We start from the raw sequence: 18,387 nt of genomic DNA on the forward strand, positions 1-18,387 counted from the left end.
CATTTCTGATGGATTGCATCTGTGTGTGACTTTTGTGTGTGTGTGCATATGCCTTTGTGTGTGTTCGTGTTTATGTGTGTGTGTGCGTGTTTATGTTTACGTTTGTGCGTTTCCATGCGCGTTCATGTGTGTTTTTGTGTTTGTACATGTGTGCGTGCATGCGTGTGTGTGTGTGTGCCTGTGTGTGTGTGTGCCTGTGTGTGTGTGTGTTTTGTGTGTGTGTGCATGCACGTGGTCTGCAGGTATGTCCCCCCGGAGCAGGCCAAAGTGGTGGCGTCCGTCCATGCCTCCATCTCTGGCTCCTCTGCGAGCAGCACCAGCAGCACCCCCGAGGTGCGCCCCCTCAAAACTCTGCTGGGAGAGTCCGCCCCTGCCCTGCACCTGAACAGGAGCACGCCCAGTCAGGTGAGACCGCCCGCTCCGCGCTACCTGTGCTGCTGCTCTGTGACCTCTGACCCTGCTGGCCAAAACTCCCTCTGCTCACACTGCCCACCAACCTAGCCTGCTACACTGAACCCTCCAACCAGCAGCCGACGCCGCACCTCTGTCTCCTGACCAACCCAGCCCGTAGCGTACGCCAAACTCCTCTGTCTCACACTGAACTCCACCACGCCTAGCCGTAGCGTACGCCAAAACTCCCTCTGCTCTCACACTGAACCCTCCAACCCAACGGCCTAGCCGTAGCGTACGCCAAAACTCCCTCTGCTCTCACACTGAACCTCCAACGGCCTAGCCGCCCTGTAGACTTCCTGCCCTTGTGAAGCTGAGCTTGGGCGTTTCTCAGATGGGGAGCAGGTGGTGTGATGTGCTGTCATTGTGCCTGTACTCAGGAGTCTTCCCTCGGTTAAAGTATAAACCAATGGAGAACTTAATTGAAAATCGCGTGGGGTTCACAGTCTAGTCATCTTCCGTGCCTTTAATTAGCAATGTAAACCCCCCCCCCCCACCTCCACCTGAGCTGCTGTGGTAAGCATTCTACTCCAAAATGGCTGCCGAGTAAGTCCAGCTTTGAGGACTATTCATTTGCGTTTGTTTAGTTTTATCCGGCATAAAGTACTAAGGTCCTTGAAATTTGCCGTGTGAGGTCACTGCGCTGTCTGTGAGTTGTGTCTGAAAATTCACTGCGAACTCTTAAGAAATTAGTATGGTCTGATTTATGGCATGGTCCTGGTGAAATTTCATGAAGTGATTTTGTCTTGGGTCAGAGTTCTTTCTGTGATATTAGTGTTTTTCTGTGAGTGTCTCATCTGAGACGGCTTCTTTGTGTGAGCTTGGTGTGTGTATGAGAGCTCAGGGCTGTGCGGTTGCTGTGTTGTGTGTGAGTTACATGTGTCTCGCTGTGTTGGTTCCAGTCCCCGGTGGTGGCTCGCACACAGGCCCAGCCTGGCGGGCAGTTCCCTGAGAAGAAATTTGACCTCCTCAGCGACCTGGGCGGCGACATCTTCGCCGCCCCGCCCTCCCAGGCTGCAGGCTCGGCAAACTTCGCAAACTTCGCACATTTCAACAGCCATCCAGGTAAGGCCTGCGCAGAACTGAGGACTGGATCCGGAATGGCCCCTGTACTCAATACAGCATCCCTGACTTCCTGTGCGTCAGAGTTAGAGCTGCCTGTGTGCAGCGGCGCAGGTGCTCCACAGGGACAGCGAGCAGCGAATGTGAGACTGATACACAGGCTCACGCAGCCGTGTGCTTGTGTGACTCTGTGCCGTCCACAGCGAGTGTGTGTTTGTGGCAGCGTACTCCACACAGACTCTGTGCTGTCCACAGCGAGTGTGTGTTTGTGGCAGCGTACTCCACACAGACTGTGTGCTGTCCACAGAGAGTGTGTTTGTGGCAGCGTACTCCACACAGACTCTGTGCTGTCCACAGCGAGTGTGTGTTTGTGGCAGCGTACTCCACACAGACTGTGTGCTGTCCACAGCGAGTGTGTGTTTGTGGCAGCGTACTCCACACAGACTCTGTGCTGTCCACAGCGAGTGTGTGTTTGTGGCAGCGTACTCCACACAGACTGTGTGCTGTCCACAGCGAGTGTGTGTTTGTGGCAGCGTACTCCACACAGACTGTGTGCTGTCCACAGCGAGTGTGTGTTTGTGGCAGCGTACTCCACACAGACTGTGTGCTGTCCACAGCGAGTGTGTGTTTGTGGCAGCGTACTCCACGCAGACTCTGTGCTGTCCACAGCGAGTGTGTGTTTGTGGCAGCGTACTCCACACAGACTCTGTGCTGTCCACAGCGAGTGGTGTTGTGAGCTGCTCCACACAGCTGCTGCGTCCCAGCAATGTGTGTTTGTGGCACGACTCCACCGACTGTGTGCTGTCCACAGCGTGGTGTTGTGCCGCTCCCACGGGCTGTGTCTAGTCCCAGCGAGTGTGTGTTGTGCAGCGTACTCCACACACCGTGCTGTCCACAGCGGTGGGTTGTGGCACGACTCCACACAGACTGTTGCTGTCCACAGCGAGTTGGTTGCAGCGACTCCACCGACTCGGCTGTCCACCGAGGGGGTGGCACGTATCCAACTGTCCAGCAGTTTCAGCACTCCAGGTGCTGTCCACAGCGAGTGTGGTTTTTGGCAGCGTACTCCAGCATCCCGACTCTGTGCGTCCACAGCGAGGTGTGTTTGTGGCAGCGTGCTCACACACAGAGGGGTGTCCAAGATGTGTGGCGGATCACACAGCTCACGAGTGTGTGTTTGCGACTCAGAGACTCTGTGCGTCCACAGCGAGTGTGTGTTTGTGGCAGCGTACTCCACACAGACTGTGTGCTGTCCACAGCGAGTGTGTGTTTGTGGCAGCGTACTCCACACAGACTGTGTGCTGTCCACAGCGAGTGTGTGTTTGTGGCAGCGTACTCCACACAGACTCTGTGCTGTCCACAGCGAGTGTGTGTTTGTGGCAGGGTTCTCTATGCCTTGGCCTTTCTGTATAGGAAACTGATCTGGGTTCAGTGCCCAGTGCTTAGTTTGTCTTCCTCGAGATATGCATCCCTGACCCTGGTGTTGGTGGTTGAAGGCGATGCCCATTGTCACTGCATGTCTGTTCACATCTGTTGTGTGTGCCTCATCCTTCAGTTGCTCATTCCAGTGTCTGTGGAACCATTAACAGTTTGGTTTTTGTTTCCCCTCTGACTCCTGCAGCTCAGAGTGCTGCACAGGCAGACTTTGCAAACTTTGATGCGTTTGGAAACCCTGGTGCAGCAGCTCATTTTGCCCCTGCACCTCAACCTCTGTCCCAGCCCCCTCACACAGGTACAGCACCTCAGGCTCTCCTGGCAAAGTGCACGTGCACTCGTACACACACTTCACTTGCCCTCTTGTACGCATCAACACACACACACGCACAAACCTCACTCTTACACACGCCCACATGCATACATACACGGTCGCACGCACCTCACTCTCTCTTACGCTCACGCACACATATTTGCGCTCCGTCTCACAGACACACACGCAGGTTTTTGGGGAAACACGTTTTGTCACCTACGTGTTACACGTTTTCCATTTCCATCCTACACTTCCTGTTGCTTTTTTTCCTCTTGTAAGTGCATGCTTCTGTGTGGCTCAACCCCCCTTATCATAACCCTGTGGAAAGTTCCGGAATGGTGCCCCTCCCCCATTTGCTTTTCTTCTCTCGTGCTGTTATGACGTGGTGGTGTCGATGAAGGCCGTTCACGTAAATATGCTACCCTTCATTCCTGTTATTCGCCGTTTGATTGACATCCACCCCACCCAGTGCCCCGATTCCCTGGGGGAGGGGTTCTAAAGAGAGACTATATCGCTTCCCCTGTCCGTTAACACAAGCGAGTCTCTGCACCGTGACCTCTGACCCCCGCTAATGCTCCGCACAACTCCAACCGCCTCTTTGCATCACCCCGGCTGCTGCTTTTTAAAATTGATTTATTTATTTATTTTTTGCTGGAGCTTCTCGTATTTCCCAGGCGCTCTTTTTGACTTTGCTTTGCGTTTTCTGTGTGTCTCTGTTTCCTTTTCTTTGCGCTCTGCCCTTTGATTTCCCGCCAGCGTTCGCTGCTCTGTCGTCCAGCCGCAGCGTGGGGGACTTTGCCACCGCTCGGCCGCTCCTGGCCGCCCGCAGTAAGTGTCACGGGTCCCGGTCTGTCCCCGTCTCGCGCCTCCGCCTGTCTCCTCCTCCATCCGGCTGTCTGTCTGTCTCTGTCTGTCCACCCGCCCGCTCGTCCCTGATAGCCCTGCCGCTAGCCGACCTTTGATTAAGCTGTGGGGTCCGAGGCCTCGGCTCTGATTGGCCGGAGCAGGGCTCTGAGCTCTGGAGCGTTGCTCTGGGTCTACGCGGGTCAGAGGTCTGGACTACGGCGGTTCTTCAGTGAGCCGTGAGGGGAGGGGTTGAGGTCAAAGTTCAAAGGTTATTTCAGCACAGCCTTGGTGTCATCTTTCCCGTGGAGGAATTCTTTGCCTCTCCAGCGTTCGCAGTAAGAGGAAAGGGACTGAATTTTGATATAGTGGGACTTCACCACGGAGAAACGAGAGGTTCACTCAAAACGCCGTCCACCGGTCAATCATCTCTACTGTAGACCTTTCGAAATGAGGATCGTATGTAATGTGAAGTTACTATTTCTGTGCCAAAAGGGTTTAGTTACAGATTATGTATAACAGATATTAGTTTCACATTGTTTAAAAAATGAGGGTAACTTTTTTTTTTGTAAATTGATACCAGAGGTCCCTCTTTCCAGAATGAGAGGCAGGCTTTGGGTTTCCATGGCAATGACCAGAAGCTCCCCTTCCTTTCCCCCAGAATCGCTGTCCTGATACCAACAGAACTCCCGTTTTCTCTTCCTGTTCCTCTCCTGACCGTGACCTTTGACCCCTGTGTGCATTCGGTGTATGTGCCTGAATGACTGTAAGGAGACTTCCTGCTATAGCGTGGAAGCTGAAATGGGACGATGTTACTCGACTGGCCTGTTCACCGTTTCCCCTGTCGTGTTTAGACCGTTCTGGGCCTCGACGGTGGCCTCGCTCCTGCCCTTGAGCCGGGCGCCGTCGGGACGGGGTTACCAGGCCGTGTAACGCGCCATTGTTTATCGAACACAGCCAGAAGTGCGGTCGGGTTTTGTTTTGTCTGCCGATAGCAAGTCGGTCAGCCAGCCGGCAAGTGAAATTCTGAAGAGACGTTGCACAGGCCACCAAAGGTAATGAAGCGTAAGCTAACGCGCAGCTAAAGGCTGGTTTAGAAACGCGCATTCAAAGGGGTCGTTTGTTCACATTGGCCTGGTGGCGTGGTGCGTCTGTTCTTAATTGATCACAATTTTTGGCAAGCTAGCTCGGGAAAAAACGTGGTTCCACTGAAATGAACTCGCTGTTCAGATCAGCGCTGGTCTTTCGTGCCGCCTGCTTGTCTAGCTCGCTGGCTGAAGACATATAGCCTCTCCGTTAATGTGCGGGACCATGAAATCCATCGCTTACATTTTTTGTAAGTCGTATAACTAAGGATAGTCATAGACTTGCTCAAATAGTTGGCTAGCTAGTTGTTTAGGGACTTTGTGAACCTCAATGTCATTTTTATGACAACGATGTTATCTGTAGGCCCATAAAAAAAGATGAATATTTAAGCATGTGGTGTCATTTGTGGGTGATGCATTACTGGCCTTTATTTTGTGTGCATCTTTAATAAGCTTCAGCTGGGTTACATGACATCACAGCTTCCTGATTCAGCTTCTTCCATGGCAGGCCTTAACTTGACCTCAGGGAACATAGCTCTTTTAGAAAGGTGCCGGGTCTTAAGACCCTGGCTGTCATTTTAGGGCTTTACCAGTCAATGCTACCATTTACCCATTCGACCGGCGACCCCCTTTTGCCGAGTCCCCGTTAATCGGTGACAACCGCTTCCGGCTCGGAGCCCTCTAACCACTCAACCCCTCTGTTTCTCTTCTCCTCACAGGTAGCACCCCCGGATTAGCTAACGCCAACTTTGCAAATTTTGACAACTTCCCCAAATCCTCTAGCGCCGACTTTGGCTCCTTCAGTTCGTCCCAGAGCAACTCGGCGGGAGCCCCCAAAGCGGGCGTAGACGGCCCGAGCGTCCCCGCGGATAGATACGCCGCTCTGGCTGACCTGGATAACATCTTTTGCTCTGCCAAACCTGAGCCAGGTAACCCTGCCGGGACGCTGCCGTGTCTGCAGAATCTGAAGTGACAGGCCTGCTAAGGGTGTAGGGTCAGGCCCAGAGGGACCGCAGTCCCGGGCCGTCCGCCCTCCTGTGAGGAGCGCGTGGGACCGGCGGGATTGAGGAGGCTCCTGGTCTTCAGCTAACCTGGCGGGAGACTGAGCCTTCAGACTTGTGCTCGCCGGCAACCACTCTCTTCCCTGATTGGTTGTCCGGCCAGTTGGCCCCCGGAGCATGTGCTGTCCAGTATGTCCAGCGGTGGTTTTGCTGAGGCACCAGCGCTGTCTCTGATAGGCTGAAATTCCTTTCTCGGGTCACATTTTGCTGATGACAATAATGTTACATGATGACGAAAACAGGCCATTCTGCCCAAAAATGCTAGCCAGGTTCCTACCGCTAAGGGGTACCTAGTGCACTTCGTTGACCTACAAAAATAGGTACTGCCCAGCCCCATGTCACGCCTGGTCTTAAAAACCCTCAGTTTCTGCCTCTAGTACATGACCTGGCAAGCTGTTCTACACAGTGACTGCTCTGTGTGTGGGGAAAAGTGCTTCCTGGTGTCTCTGCGGAATTTACCTCTTGCTAATTTCCATTTATGCCCCCTATTTCCATTTATGCCTCCTAGATGCATCCGATGCTCACTCAGGGAGGATGTTTGGTATGAAATAATGTTCAGGTGACGATGCACCACTTCTGGATTTGCTGGAACATGCAGATCAGTGCTGAAACTGAACAGACCCTTTAAGTGGTTTGGTGCAATACAGAGCGTATTAGTCTGTCCTTTGAAATTCTTGGAGGAGGGAAACTAGGGGCTGCTTTATTTTTTTCTTTGTGGATATGAAACTATGCTTTGCAGTGTTTTTGACTTGCATTGCACGCAGGATTTTGGGGGAGTTGTCTGTCTGTTGGCTGAGGATGAAGTGGTCCTCCCGTCCGTGACCCAGAGTCTGCTGTCTGTCTCTTGCCAGGGGGAGGTGTGCCCAGCGGAGTGAGCTCTGCTCCTGCGTCCGCGGGGGCGGGGCCTCCTCAGGCACCGCCCACCGGGCTCGGGGGAGACCGCTACGCCGCGCTGGCTGAGCTGGACAACGTGTTCAGCTCCTCTGCTCCCACTGGCAGTGTGTACAGCACCAGCAGCACTGCCCCAGGGTGAGAGACCGTACTGCTGCACTCATACACACACACTCACATACCACACACACTCTCTCACATACCATACACACACTCACATACCACACACACTCTCTCACATACCATACACACACTCACATACCACAGACACTCTCTCACATACCATACACACACTCACATACCACAGACACTCTCTCACATACCATACACACTCTCACATACTGTACACACACTCACATACCATACACACACTCACATACCACACACACACACACACATACCATACACACACTCACATACCACAGACACTCTCTCACATACCATACACACACTCTCATACCACAGACACTCTCACACACACACACACATACACACCACACACACACACACACACACACACTCTCACATACCATACACACACTCACATACCACACACGCACACACTCACATACCACACACACACTCTCACATACCATACACACACTCACACATACCACACACACACACACACACACACACACACACACACACACACACACACACACACACACACACACACACACACACACATACACACACCCACACACACTCACATACCATACACACACTCATATACCACACACACACACACACACACGCACACACTCACATACCACAGACACTCTCACACACTCACACACACACACTCTCACACACACACACACACAGGCAGCAGGGCAGCCCTTGTGGGGACCGGGTCATAACCCAGTCTGCTCTCTCGTCTGATGCAGGAATGTTTTTGCCGCCGTTACGGGGGTCACGCCCGCCCAGGCGCAGCAGGTGGTACCCAGCATGCCCCAGGGTTTTGGAGGTGAGCAGAGAGCCTCCTCAGTCCATGCAGGACTCACTCATTTCCTTCAGAGTTGTGTTTTTACAGCACTGCCAGTTGCCCAGAGGTGACTTCACTCTCCCCTTCTCCTGCAGCTCCCTCAACAAACCCATTTGTAGCTGCTGGTGCCGCGGCGACTGCGGCAACCAACCCCTTCCAGACCAACGGGAGAGCAGCAGCAGTGGCAGCAGGTAGAGCTCCGCAGTGCGGGGAGCGGGGCGGGGCACGGGCTCAGGTTTCATCGTTTGTGGAACAGTGTTAAGCCCGACAACATGCAGATACTTTGTTTTGCTGACTCAGTGGAGCTTATGTGGTAAAATCCTTAGTGAATGTGGGTTCTGTATTAATGCTGTATATTATAATGTCATGTAATATTGTATTTTGTGAATAATGTGATATCCATCTGAACCCAATTTCCGTGGTGAAGTTCAAAGGATATCTGCAATCCTGAGGCTGAAAGCGAAATAAGTGTGGATTTGGGTTAGATGATCTACTCGTTCTGTTTTTTTTTAGCGCAGTAACGATCACCGCCACCATGTGGTGTATTGCCTTGCTTTCTGTCTTCTTTTCTTTTCTGAAAGTTTTTCACATTGTCTGTGAAGTTTGGATGTTTTTTACTGCTTCGGGTGTAATTAAAGAAAAAAACACAATAAAGAAAGGTAGTGCACCCCATGGTGGCGATGATCGTTACTGCACTCAAAAAAAACCTATCTTTATCAAACGAGTATGTCACCCAGCGCAAGTGGAGGTAGAGGAATTCTTGTATTGGAAGTGGAAAGCATGTGTGCTAGTGTACACGGGCCCTCTTGTGTGAGACACAAAGACAGTGGCCTTTGCATCTCTGTGTGACCAATCTGTCTGGTTGTTTTGTTACGCTGGACAAGGCCTGTTTGGAGCCTTCCCTCCCGCCCACTTTGGTAGGTCCCCTTACCCCCCCTGCCTTAAGCCCCCTCCTCGTGGTTTTGTGTCGCAGTGCTTCTAGAACTCATCTGGACTTCCTGTTTGCTCCACTCTGCATGTGGTGTGTGCTCTGCCCTTTGACCCCATCGTAGTGGCCAGTGAGGTGTTACTCAGCTCCTCTGTGCTCTGGTTTCCATTCTGCCTTGCTCTGTGCCACGGCCTTCCACACAGACTCCTCCCCCCCTCCCTCACCTGCCAGGTCCACCCTGCTCTCTAAAGGCAGCGGAAGGTGAACGCACATCACTGCCCTCTGCTGGTCGTGATGCGCATTACTGCGCTTTCCTTTCAGCATGGGGAGTAAGAGATTGGAAAATGGCCGCCCAGGCGTAGGAGCTGAACGCCGTGCGCTCGCTGAACAGTCAAATTCTAACAGGCCTTCAGTGTCGAAATGAAAAACTGAATGTGTACCTCCATGTTGAAAGCTTACATCACACTTTCCTGCTCCAGACTTGTAGATAGTGGTTATCCTTGTGTTTTTCAGCCGCTGTGGGTGTATTCCTCCCGCACCCCTCCTCTTGGTGCCCTGTATGGTGCTGTGTAGTGTCTGCCATTGTAGTGTCAGCAGTACCAGGCTGGGTCATGTGTCTGTCAGTGCTGTACAGTACTGCTGTGCTGCCAGCTGCTAACAGAAGGCGGGCGGGGCCGTAGGGGCAGCTCATGTGAAACCGCAGCTGCTGGGCGTGGCCCCTCAGGGCTGCTGGGTACGGCCCCTCGGGGGCACATTAAGCGCATCCTGGCCGGGCCACGCTCTGACACACCGCTACGATTTGGAGGCACTGAAACGGCCCAGACCTGGGGCCTGGTGTCGGAGCCCTGGTGTGTGTGCGTGTGAGAGTGTGAGAGTGTGTGTGTGCGTGTGTGAGTGTGAGAGTGTGTGAGTGTAAGAGTGTGTTTGGTTAACACTAACCCGTCCCTCCTTGTGTTGCAGCCTCGTTCGGCACGGGCTCCATGAGCATGCCAGCGGGATTCGGGAACGCCGCCGCCTACAACCTCCCCACCAGCTTCAGCGGGACGTTCCAGCAGCCCCTCCCAGGACAGGCGCCCTTCCCCCAGCCCCCGGCCTACCCTCCGCAGCCCAACGGTGCGTGTGTGTGTGTGTGTGCGCGTGCGAATAATTCTGTGTGCGCACTCATCCCGGTTCCTTAGTAACTTCCTCTCCCTGTCCCATTTCCCCCCCCCTCCCCCTCCCACCTCCCTTGGTCGCCCTCCTGTTCCCTTCCCGGCCCTCTGGCCCTCTGATTCTCTCGTAGGTGCAGGCTTCGCAGCCTTCGGACAGGCCAAGCCTGTGGTGACCCCGTTTGGGCAGCCGTTGGCGGGACCCGGGGTGTCGAGTAACCCCTTCCTGGTGAGTCCTGTGAGGGGGCGGCTTCGGTTTCACAGCCCGTGTGTGAGCAGTGACTAGACTCTCTCTCCCTCCCTCCCTCCCTCTCTCTCTCTCTCTCTCTCTCTCTCCTCCCTCCCTCCCTCCCTCTCTCTCTCTCCTGCCCTCCCTCCCATTCTCTCTCTCTCTCTCTCTCTCTCTCTCTCTCTCCCCCCTCCCTCCTCTCCTCTCTCTCCCCTCCCTCCCACTCTCTCCTCTCTCTCTCCTCTCCCTCCTCTCTCTCTCTTCTCTCTCTCCTGACCCGCCCCTCCCACTCTCTCTCTCTCTCTCTCTCTCTAACCCACCCTCCCTCCACTCTCTCTCGCTCTCTCTCTAACCCACCCTCCCTCCCACTCTCTCTCGCTCTCTCTCTCCCTCTCACAGGCTGGAGCCCCTGCAGGACAGTACCCCGCTGGAAGTTCCTCCACAAACCCCTTCTTATAGCGCGCCTCCCTCAAGCCGCCACTAGGAGGTGACACCTGGAGCCCACACGCCTCTTGCACTGTTTTGTTCCACAAGTAGCTTTAAAACATGTTTCTAAAACTTGCATTTTGTATCGGGTTTTAAAAACGACAACGGCGGCGACAACATCGATGACAAAACAGAACATGGTAACGGTGTGCAGAAGAACGGTCTCTCCCTCATCCTGTATTTAACCTGTGAACTGGCCCCACACCCACAGAGCCACATGTATATTCAAACTGGCTAATGCTAAGTTATTGCAAATACCACATTCGTTATGCTGCAAATCTGTACATAATTTTCTTAGAAATTTTGTTCTTTGTGCATATCAGTATTGGTATCTTTACCACATGTATGTTACAGGGAAAAAGCATTGGGCTACTGAGAGTTTCTGTATTTGTGGGAAAAGGACAAGAAAAAACAAATCAATACAGGCGGTTCGGAAACAGTAGGTACAACAGGCTCTGCAGACGAAAGGAGGAAAATGCTTTGCGTTCCATTTCCATGGGCGGCCATGCCCGTGCAAAGGCTTGTGACTCCGCCCCCGGATCCGGCCAGCGACCTGCGGCTCCGCCCAGCCGCCTGTGGCTCCGCCCCCGGACCTCGCTGGCCCCTCCTCTCCTGTCACGTCCTCAGGTGCTCACTCAAAGTCATCGCAGACGAAGACCACTTATGTTGGGTGTTAAAGAAATTTAAGTTAATGTGTACATATATATTAAAATGGATTTTAACTAAAAAACAAAAAAAAACTCTTTTGTATTTCTGTACAACTCATTCATGTGTTGGAACATTTTGTAAAATAGAGAGATTTATAAATGGCTATCATTATAAAGACATTGCACTCTGTTGGACATGAAAGGTTTGGCCCCACCTTGGGGGCACGCCCAGAGGAGATGATTGACTGGGTAGGTAGTCGTGGTGACAGGAGGACATGCAGCCCTGGGAAATCTGATATATATTTCTAGCTCTATTGTAATAGCACTTTTCATCTGCCTTGTATTTAGATTTTACTTTTAATTAAGAATAAAAAGTCAAAGCAAAATGTCCCGATCACATCTGCGTTTGTTTGATCACGGTGCCGTCGCCCTGGCCACTCCTCCGCGGGACCGTGCGGAGTGCGGAGAGGCGGTGCAGTGCAGAGGGGGCGTAGCAGCACATGGGGGAGGGGCACACGGGGGGTACGTGGGGCAGTGAGGGCATCCATTGGACTACAAGGTGATTTACGGCAGGGCTGTCCAACCCTGTCCCTGGAGATCTGCCGTCCTGTAGGTTTTCAGACCAACCCTAACAAAGCCACACCTCATTCAGCAGCTACAGATCTCATCACGCTGCTATGCAGTCGAATCAGATGTGCCAAATTAGGGTTGAAATTAAAACCTACAGGACGGCAGATCTCCAGGAACAGGGTTGGGCAGCCCTGACACAGTGATGGGCACTGCCTGCACAGTTGTAATGCTGGGATGGACTGGGCAGTCACTCAGGTAGCCTCTCCTTCAGGAGAGCTGTGGGCGTGGCCTCTGCATCTTTTCACCTGGCCGTACAGGCCCCTCAGTAGGAATATGGCTGCGATGGTGGAGAAGTAACTCCCATAAATGGTGAACTGTAAAACAATAGAGAAGCGTAGCAGACAATTATTCTCCCACCTTCCACGCTTAAGGCAGATATCATGTAGCTTTAGCTCTATGCCCTCATGCTGGTGTTTGCTCCCCCTGAGGCCCCACTCCCCCCCAGCAGGGACCTGCTGCATAAACTCCCACGGAGTCCCCCCTCACCTGTGGGACGATGTCCAGGCCCAGCCCCCGGCTGTCCACCACCACCGCTGTGAGAACGGTCTGCAGCACCAGAGCGCCGAAGGTGTTGACCCCGAAGATCAGAGCGTACCTCTCCATGGAGAGCTCTGCCGCAATCTGGAACCTGCGCAAGGAGAGGAGTAGTGCAGCCTGTGATCCAAACGTGATGTTCTAGGACCAGCAAGCACATGGGAATGTGATGTTGCAGATTGGGTTAGCCTGTGTGTAGTCGAGTTGTGGAACATTTAGGCCGATGGAACAGCGTTCTAGAACCTTTTGTCCCCAGGGAATGTTCGTGTAATTCTCCAGAATGTTTTTGCTTGGAAGATTTTAGTCTCGCTATATATGTATTTTTTTTTCTTTTCTGATTTCAGACACTGATAATTTTTCACCTCCACTAAATCAGACATCATCACATGTAACCTTCATTATGACTGATGTGAGAGATGCATGCATTCTCTAAGGGTGTGTCTGCTTGTTGTTGAAAGGTGTCGAGCAGTGAGTGATACTGTGCCTCGCTACGGCACATTGGCCACGATCCAACAAACTCACATCGCTATGGTGATCAGCAGCATGTAGAGGCTTTTGAAGATGACGTAGCCAGCGTAGCACACCCAGATGGAGCCCGTGAAGGTCATGAGGAAGAGGGCAGCCGCCCCCAGGGCGGAGCAGGAACCCAGGGCCAGCTCCCCCCAGGCCGCCCAGTTCACCTGGACGAAGCCCACGGCGGAGGCCGAGGCTGCCCCTGCACGGACCACAGGGTTACCATAGCGACATCGTTCAAACATGGAAGAGAATCCCTAAACTGAACTGACCTGTTCCCTTATTCCGCACATGTAAATGGCGGCAGACAGAGTATATTTAGAATAGAGTAGACTAATGTTCCTCCTGGGTGGCTGACCGCTGTCACGGTTTGGAAATGCGACCGGCGGCTCACCGAACAGGTTGGACAGCGCCTCCACCCCGCCGTTGTAGATGGTGAAGTTCTGCGATGGCTGCACGTGCTCCCACAGGACCTGCACGTAGTTGACGGTCTGGTTGTAGCCGCAGGTGGCCAGAGCCCACCAGATGGACCAGCACAGCAGAGACCCGGAGTAGCACTGCCGACAGTCCCTCCACAGGCGCCGCACGACCCAAAGGCAGCCTTTCGCGCTCTTCTGCAGGGGAACCTCCGCCGCCCCTTTGGCCGTCTCAGGAGGTCCGCTTCCCCCTGCCCCTTTCTCCTCCTCTTCCTCCAGGGTGTTCGGGGGCGTGCTTGCAACCGAGGGCTGGGTCGCCGCTGCCCTGCTGTCCTGACGGTGGAAAAACACGCTCCTCTGTGGCATTGGCAGGAAGAGGGAGGTTGCCAGGGCGACACAGGTCATCACCAGGGTCATGATGAGGATGTTGTGATAGGACATGAGGCTGGAACTGACCAGAGCCTGGCCCAGCACGGCCCCCAGGGTGTAGCCCAGCAGCTGGACGCTGCGGCAGTAGGACGTGGTCTTCTGGTAGTGCTGCAGGTCCACCACGCTGTAGATGTAGGAGAAGTACGCCACCTCGCTGGCCGTCACCACGCCGTAGAGGAACTGCATGGCCTGCATGGCGGCCACGCCTTCCGCCCACAGTAGCATGACTGTGGTAGCGAGCAGGTTTGCGCACTGGAACACAATGACAGGTTTGTAGCGCAGGTAGTCTGTGAGAAGGAAAACGGGCAGCAGGATGACCAGGTAGGAGTATGTCCACACAGGGAAGATCTGATTGGCCACCTGGGAGTAACAAGGGGAGGAGTCGCGTCAGAAACAGGCCTGTTCGCTAATTTTTCTGTCTGTCTTCTACTTAGGTGAAACCTATCAGTGATCTGTTAAACCTTGAAGAATGTTTCAAATGATGCAGTTCAAATAAAAAAAATAATTATTCCACACTTTTAAGGTTTAATTTTAAATGTAGAGTATTTCTAACAAAATCCTATCTCAACATCACAAATATCACTCAAAGGACCCTGCTTTATAATAATAATAATAAATGCATTTTGTTTGTATAGCACCTTTCATACAAAACATGTAGTCCAATGCACTTTGCATAAAAATTATAAAAATGCTTCATAGATTCAGAACCATAGCTTTCACCGGGGCTTTTTGGTGCCAGCTCAGTACCTGTTCTGTCGTGAGGTTCTTGTCTGGGCCCGTCAGGTACGGGATGAGGAAAGGCTCCAGTGGTTTGATGGTACTGAAGAAACCATAGACGCACAGTAGAACTGTGGGATACCCCCACCCGGCTTGTAGCCTCCTGAGAGCGTCCATCTCCTCTGAATGAGCTAATGTCCTCTGTGCTGGCGCAGGCGACTCTGTTCTGTCTGAGCGATTAATGCACGTTTGTGGGGCAGAACTGATCAACCTTTGAACTCCTGTCATGGCACGTGTGGGGGTAAATACTGACTGTTAACGAACAACCTGGTCAAAGTGCAGCGCTGGTGTTTTCCCTCTCGCCGGAGTCGAGGCATTTATCAAATTAAACGGTAATGTGTTCAAATTAGCCGCGCAGTATGCTCTGGAAGCTCATTCAGAATGCTGCGGCTCGTCTGGTCTTCAACCTCCCCAGACACTCCCACGTAACTCCCCTGCTCACTACCCTCCACTGGCTGCCTGTTATAGCTCGCATCAAATTTAAAACATTGGTCCTAGCATACCAGGCAGTCAAGGGATCAGCCCCAGCATACCTCCACAAGATATTCAAACCCTACATGCCAGCCAGATCCCTCCGTTCTGCTACCTCAGGACGCCTAGCACCTCCCCCTCTTCGCACCTGCACTTCCAGAACACGTCTCCTGTCTGTTCTGGCCCCACGATGGTGGAATGACCTGAGACTGTGACCCATTTCAAACGACGACTGAAGACCCACCTCTTCAGGCTGCACCTCTCCCCATCCCTCCCTTCCCCCCTGTAAATGACTAAACTTAGGGTTGTAACTAGGCAGCTGTTTCATAGGTGACTTAGTTGATGCGCCTGTCTTAACGACTACTTGTATTTTAATTTATTTTTATTTTTCCATAGATTGCGTTGTTGCCGTTCTCGTTGTTAGTGTTAATCAGTTTAACCATCAGGGTCCAAGTTGAACTATGCGGTTGTTCCCTGTACTTGGACCGGTACTTCTCTCTAGGGGTTTCGTCATACTTGTTCCTGGTTATGGTTATACACTTTGTTGTACGTCACTCTGGATAAGAGCGTCTGCCAAATGCCTGTAATGTAATGTAATGTAATGGAAGACATGAAGAAACGGCAAGACATGAAGAAACGGCATCCATGGATGCTGCGGTACCATCGCTTTACCACCGGGGGTCACTATTGCAGCACTTTACTGTTGAAGTGCGTGTAATAGACCTTTGGTATTGCATGTGCACTGTCCTTCAATTAGGCACTGTCCCTACAGGATGGAATATTTCATTATATTTCAATAATGTGTTTTATAAATGTCATATATTTATTATGAAGAGAAATTCAAGGCCTTGTATTAAGAGAAAGGTCAAGTTTCCATTGAAAAAGATTTTTATGTCAAGGGACTTCCTATGTAAATAATGGTTGAAGCAAAAGAATGTTATTCTTTTGTTTTAGTGACAGCACTGTCCCAATACTTTTGAATGGCTCTGTATCTCTGTTTGAATGATAGATTCTAAGCCTTCCCACCGGTGTTGCACTCCGCCCACTTGCAGCCCTGACCAGGGCTGTGAGAATGGTCTGACGCTCGAGGGCAATGGAGCGGTGGGTGCCAAAGGACAGAGGGTGGCATTCCATATACTCACTGCAATCAGAAATCTGCAGAGGCCATGTGATGTAAAGGGGTCTGCCAGGTGGACTCTGTGAAGGTTGGGCATGGCTCAATGTGAGGATTATTAAATTTTATAGCGTATGACCCGTTCAAAGAATAATACCATTATGAAATTTTATTTTATATTCAGCATTTTAAGCTCACGAGTGGGTCGCTAGTGATCCAGAGGAACAAAAAGCAATTAAAATGTAAAAATATATCTAATGAGAAATAAAATAAAAGCACGTCATAAAAAAGTTCATTCAAACTCAAACTTTCAGTGAAGTGCTCAAATGGCAAATCTCAAAGGTCCCACTGAAATTGTTCTTAAAAACTGTTTCTAAAGACTTCATTACTCTTTTGAACATTTTACTGATGTTTTTCAAATTAAAATTTGAATAATTCAACACTGGAAGAGGTATTGTGTGTGATTGGTGAGCATGCTATTATAACTTTCAAGACTTTCACTTCCAGAAAGGGTTCAGTACTTCGATTACATCTTCAGTGCAGTTCCTGCTGCTTGGACTGCATAGTCAGTGATCAGTGCACTGATGGTGGTATCTGCTTGGAGTGGTCAGTAGTTAGACAGGGATGAGTACACTGATTGTGTTACCTACTTGGACTGGTCAGTACTTGAGCAGTGACCAGTGCACTGATTATAGTAACTGCCTGGACTGGTCAGTACTTATAGGTAATGTTGAGCATCAGACTGTTCCACGCTTTCTGTGCTCAGTGCTTAGACTCACGTGGTGCTGGTCATCATTAGTATGCAGCGATGAAGGTGTGATGTATCTGGCGTAGCAGGCCCAGATGTTACCGATGAGGCCCATTAAAGACTCAGCCCCTGTGCTAACCGCCAGAAACGCACCCAGCGCCAGCTCACGCCGTGACGCTAACGTTAGCCAGCCGTGCCCCGCAGAGAATGCTGCGGCCTGTCCTGCAGACAGACAGGGATTGTTTTAGGAGCGGGGGAAATTCCTCTAGACGTCCTGCGTGACTTTCATCCAGATGGGCGTCAGATCGGCTCCAGAGCACGACGTGTCTTTTTGTCGGTGCTAGGTTGTGCGCCACAGTAAGAACTTGCTGTCATTTCCAGACGCCAGTATGCTGTGCCTTTCAGATTCTTGCATGAGCTGCACTTCTCAACATGCTGTAGCACTTGCCCACTGTGGCATTCAGGAACTTACATGTTACAGCTTTCAGATTCCCTTGTGAGTTACCTTCATGCCTTATATTTCAGGCACCTCGAATGTATGGAATAGAATCGCACACTCTGGCCCATGATCTTTAATGTCCTTTCAGACATGCGCTGTCACACTGCTTGGCATTCTCCCACAGCCATGATGACTCATTGTCACCGCTGTGTCCCCCTGATGGCACTTCGTCTTTCACTTTTCTGTCTGCGCAGCTCCTTCCCTCCTTTTGCCTGTCAGTCCAGGCCTCTGAGAGAAGCCACAGTCCCCGCAATTGGCAGGCAGGACACATCTCTAGCTAAACTCACCTGACCTTTGGACAAACAAAATGTAGCAATGATTCAGGCAGGATGCCTAGCCCTGTTAAAGGCACAGTAACATCACCCAGTTACTCTTAATATTTTATACTGTTGGGGTTGTAGCATTTTACATACATTGCAATGTTTTATAATGCATGTAGCATTTGAGAGAGAGAGAAGAGTGGAAAAATCTGAAATTCTGAACAGATATCACTTACTCCCTTTTCTTTCTCTTTATTGGTTTCTGTTTCCCTCTCTCTTTCTCTCACTCATGGACATACACAGATACAGAGACTCACTCTCATATAAACTCACAGAATTGTAATTTGTGACGGAAAGCCTGTGACATAAATATCAGTAAGTAAACGCTTCACTTAGCAATAATGAAAATAATAGATGTGAAATTTGGCCCA

General features: G+C 51.5%; 2 protein-coding genes across 8 annotated transcripts in view; one reads left to right on the top strand and one right to left on the bottom strand.

The window, feature by feature from the left end:
* agfg1a (ArfGAP with FG repeats 1a) overlaps positions 1–11,951 on the top strand; it is a 30,456-nt gene extending 18,505 nt beyond the window's left edge. The window contains exons 4-15 of one of the 7 annotated variants that reach the window (XM_064302878.1): positions 243–405; positions 1,353–1,515; positions 3,134–3,244; positions 4,016–4,087; positions 5,907–6,116; positions 7,100–7,277; positions 8,030–8,109; positions 8,223–8,318; positions 10,016–10,168; positions 10,338–10,432; positions 10,832–10,919; positions 11,273–11,951. In XM_064302878.1, the coding sequence (XP_064158948.1) occupies positions 243–405; positions 1,353–1,515; positions 3,134–3,244; positions 4,016–4,087; positions 5,907–6,116; positions 7,100–7,277; positions 8,030–8,109; positions 8,223–8,318; positions 10,016–10,168; positions 10,338–10,432; positions 10,832–10,891 (1,381 nt within the window). In that variant the 3' untranslated portion in view covers positions 10,892–10,919; positions 11,273–11,951. Of the gene's footprint in view, positions 1–242; positions 406–1,352; positions 1,516–3,133; positions 3,245–4,015; positions 4,088–5,906; positions 6,117–7,099; positions 7,278–8,029; positions 8,110–8,222; positions 8,319–10,015; positions 10,169–10,337; positions 10,433–10,831 lie in introns of all 7 variants that reach the window. The other 6 variants (XM_064302877.1, XM_064302879.1, XM_064302881.1 and 3 more) reach the window with 6 other exon arrangements.
* On the bottom strand, positions 11,288–15,046 carry slc19a3a (solute carrier family 19 member 3a). The gene is made up of 5 exons (XM_064302884.1): positions 14,835–15,046; positions 13,637–14,447; positions 13,252–13,444; positions 12,682–12,823; positions 11,288–12,509 (listed from the first exon to the last, which is right to left on the bottom strand). Exons 1-5 carry the CDS (start codon positions 14,979–14,981, stop codon positions 12,387–12,389), a joined length of 1,416 nt encoding a protein of 471 aa, XP_064158954.1. The 5' UTR covers positions 14,982–15,046; the 3' UTR covers positions 11,288–12,386.
* Positions 15,047–18,387: the final 3,341 nt, after the last annotated feature.

This window comes from Anguilla rostrata, chromosome 12 (assembly GCF_018555375.3).
Source record: "Anguilla rostrata isolate EN2019 chromosome 12, ASM1855537v3, whole genome shotgun sequence".
Taxonomy (NCBI): Eukaryota; Metazoa; Chordata; class Actinopteri; order Anguilliformes; family Anguillidae; genus Anguilla; species Anguilla rostrata.

Coding starts and splice junctions, on each gene's coding strand:
- slc19a3a (XM_064302884.1), bottom strand. CDS start 14,981: ATGGACGCTCTCAGGAGGCTACAAGCCGGGTGGGGGTATCCCACAGTT. Junction 13,445..13,636: donor GGCGCTGTCCAACCTGTTCG/GTGAGCCGCCGG, acceptor TGGTCCGTGCAG/GGGCAGCCTCGGCCTCCGCC. Junction 12,510..12,681: donor GCCTGGACATCGTCCCACAG/GTGAGGGGGGAC, acceptor ATTGTTTTACAG/TTCACCATTTATGGGAGTTA.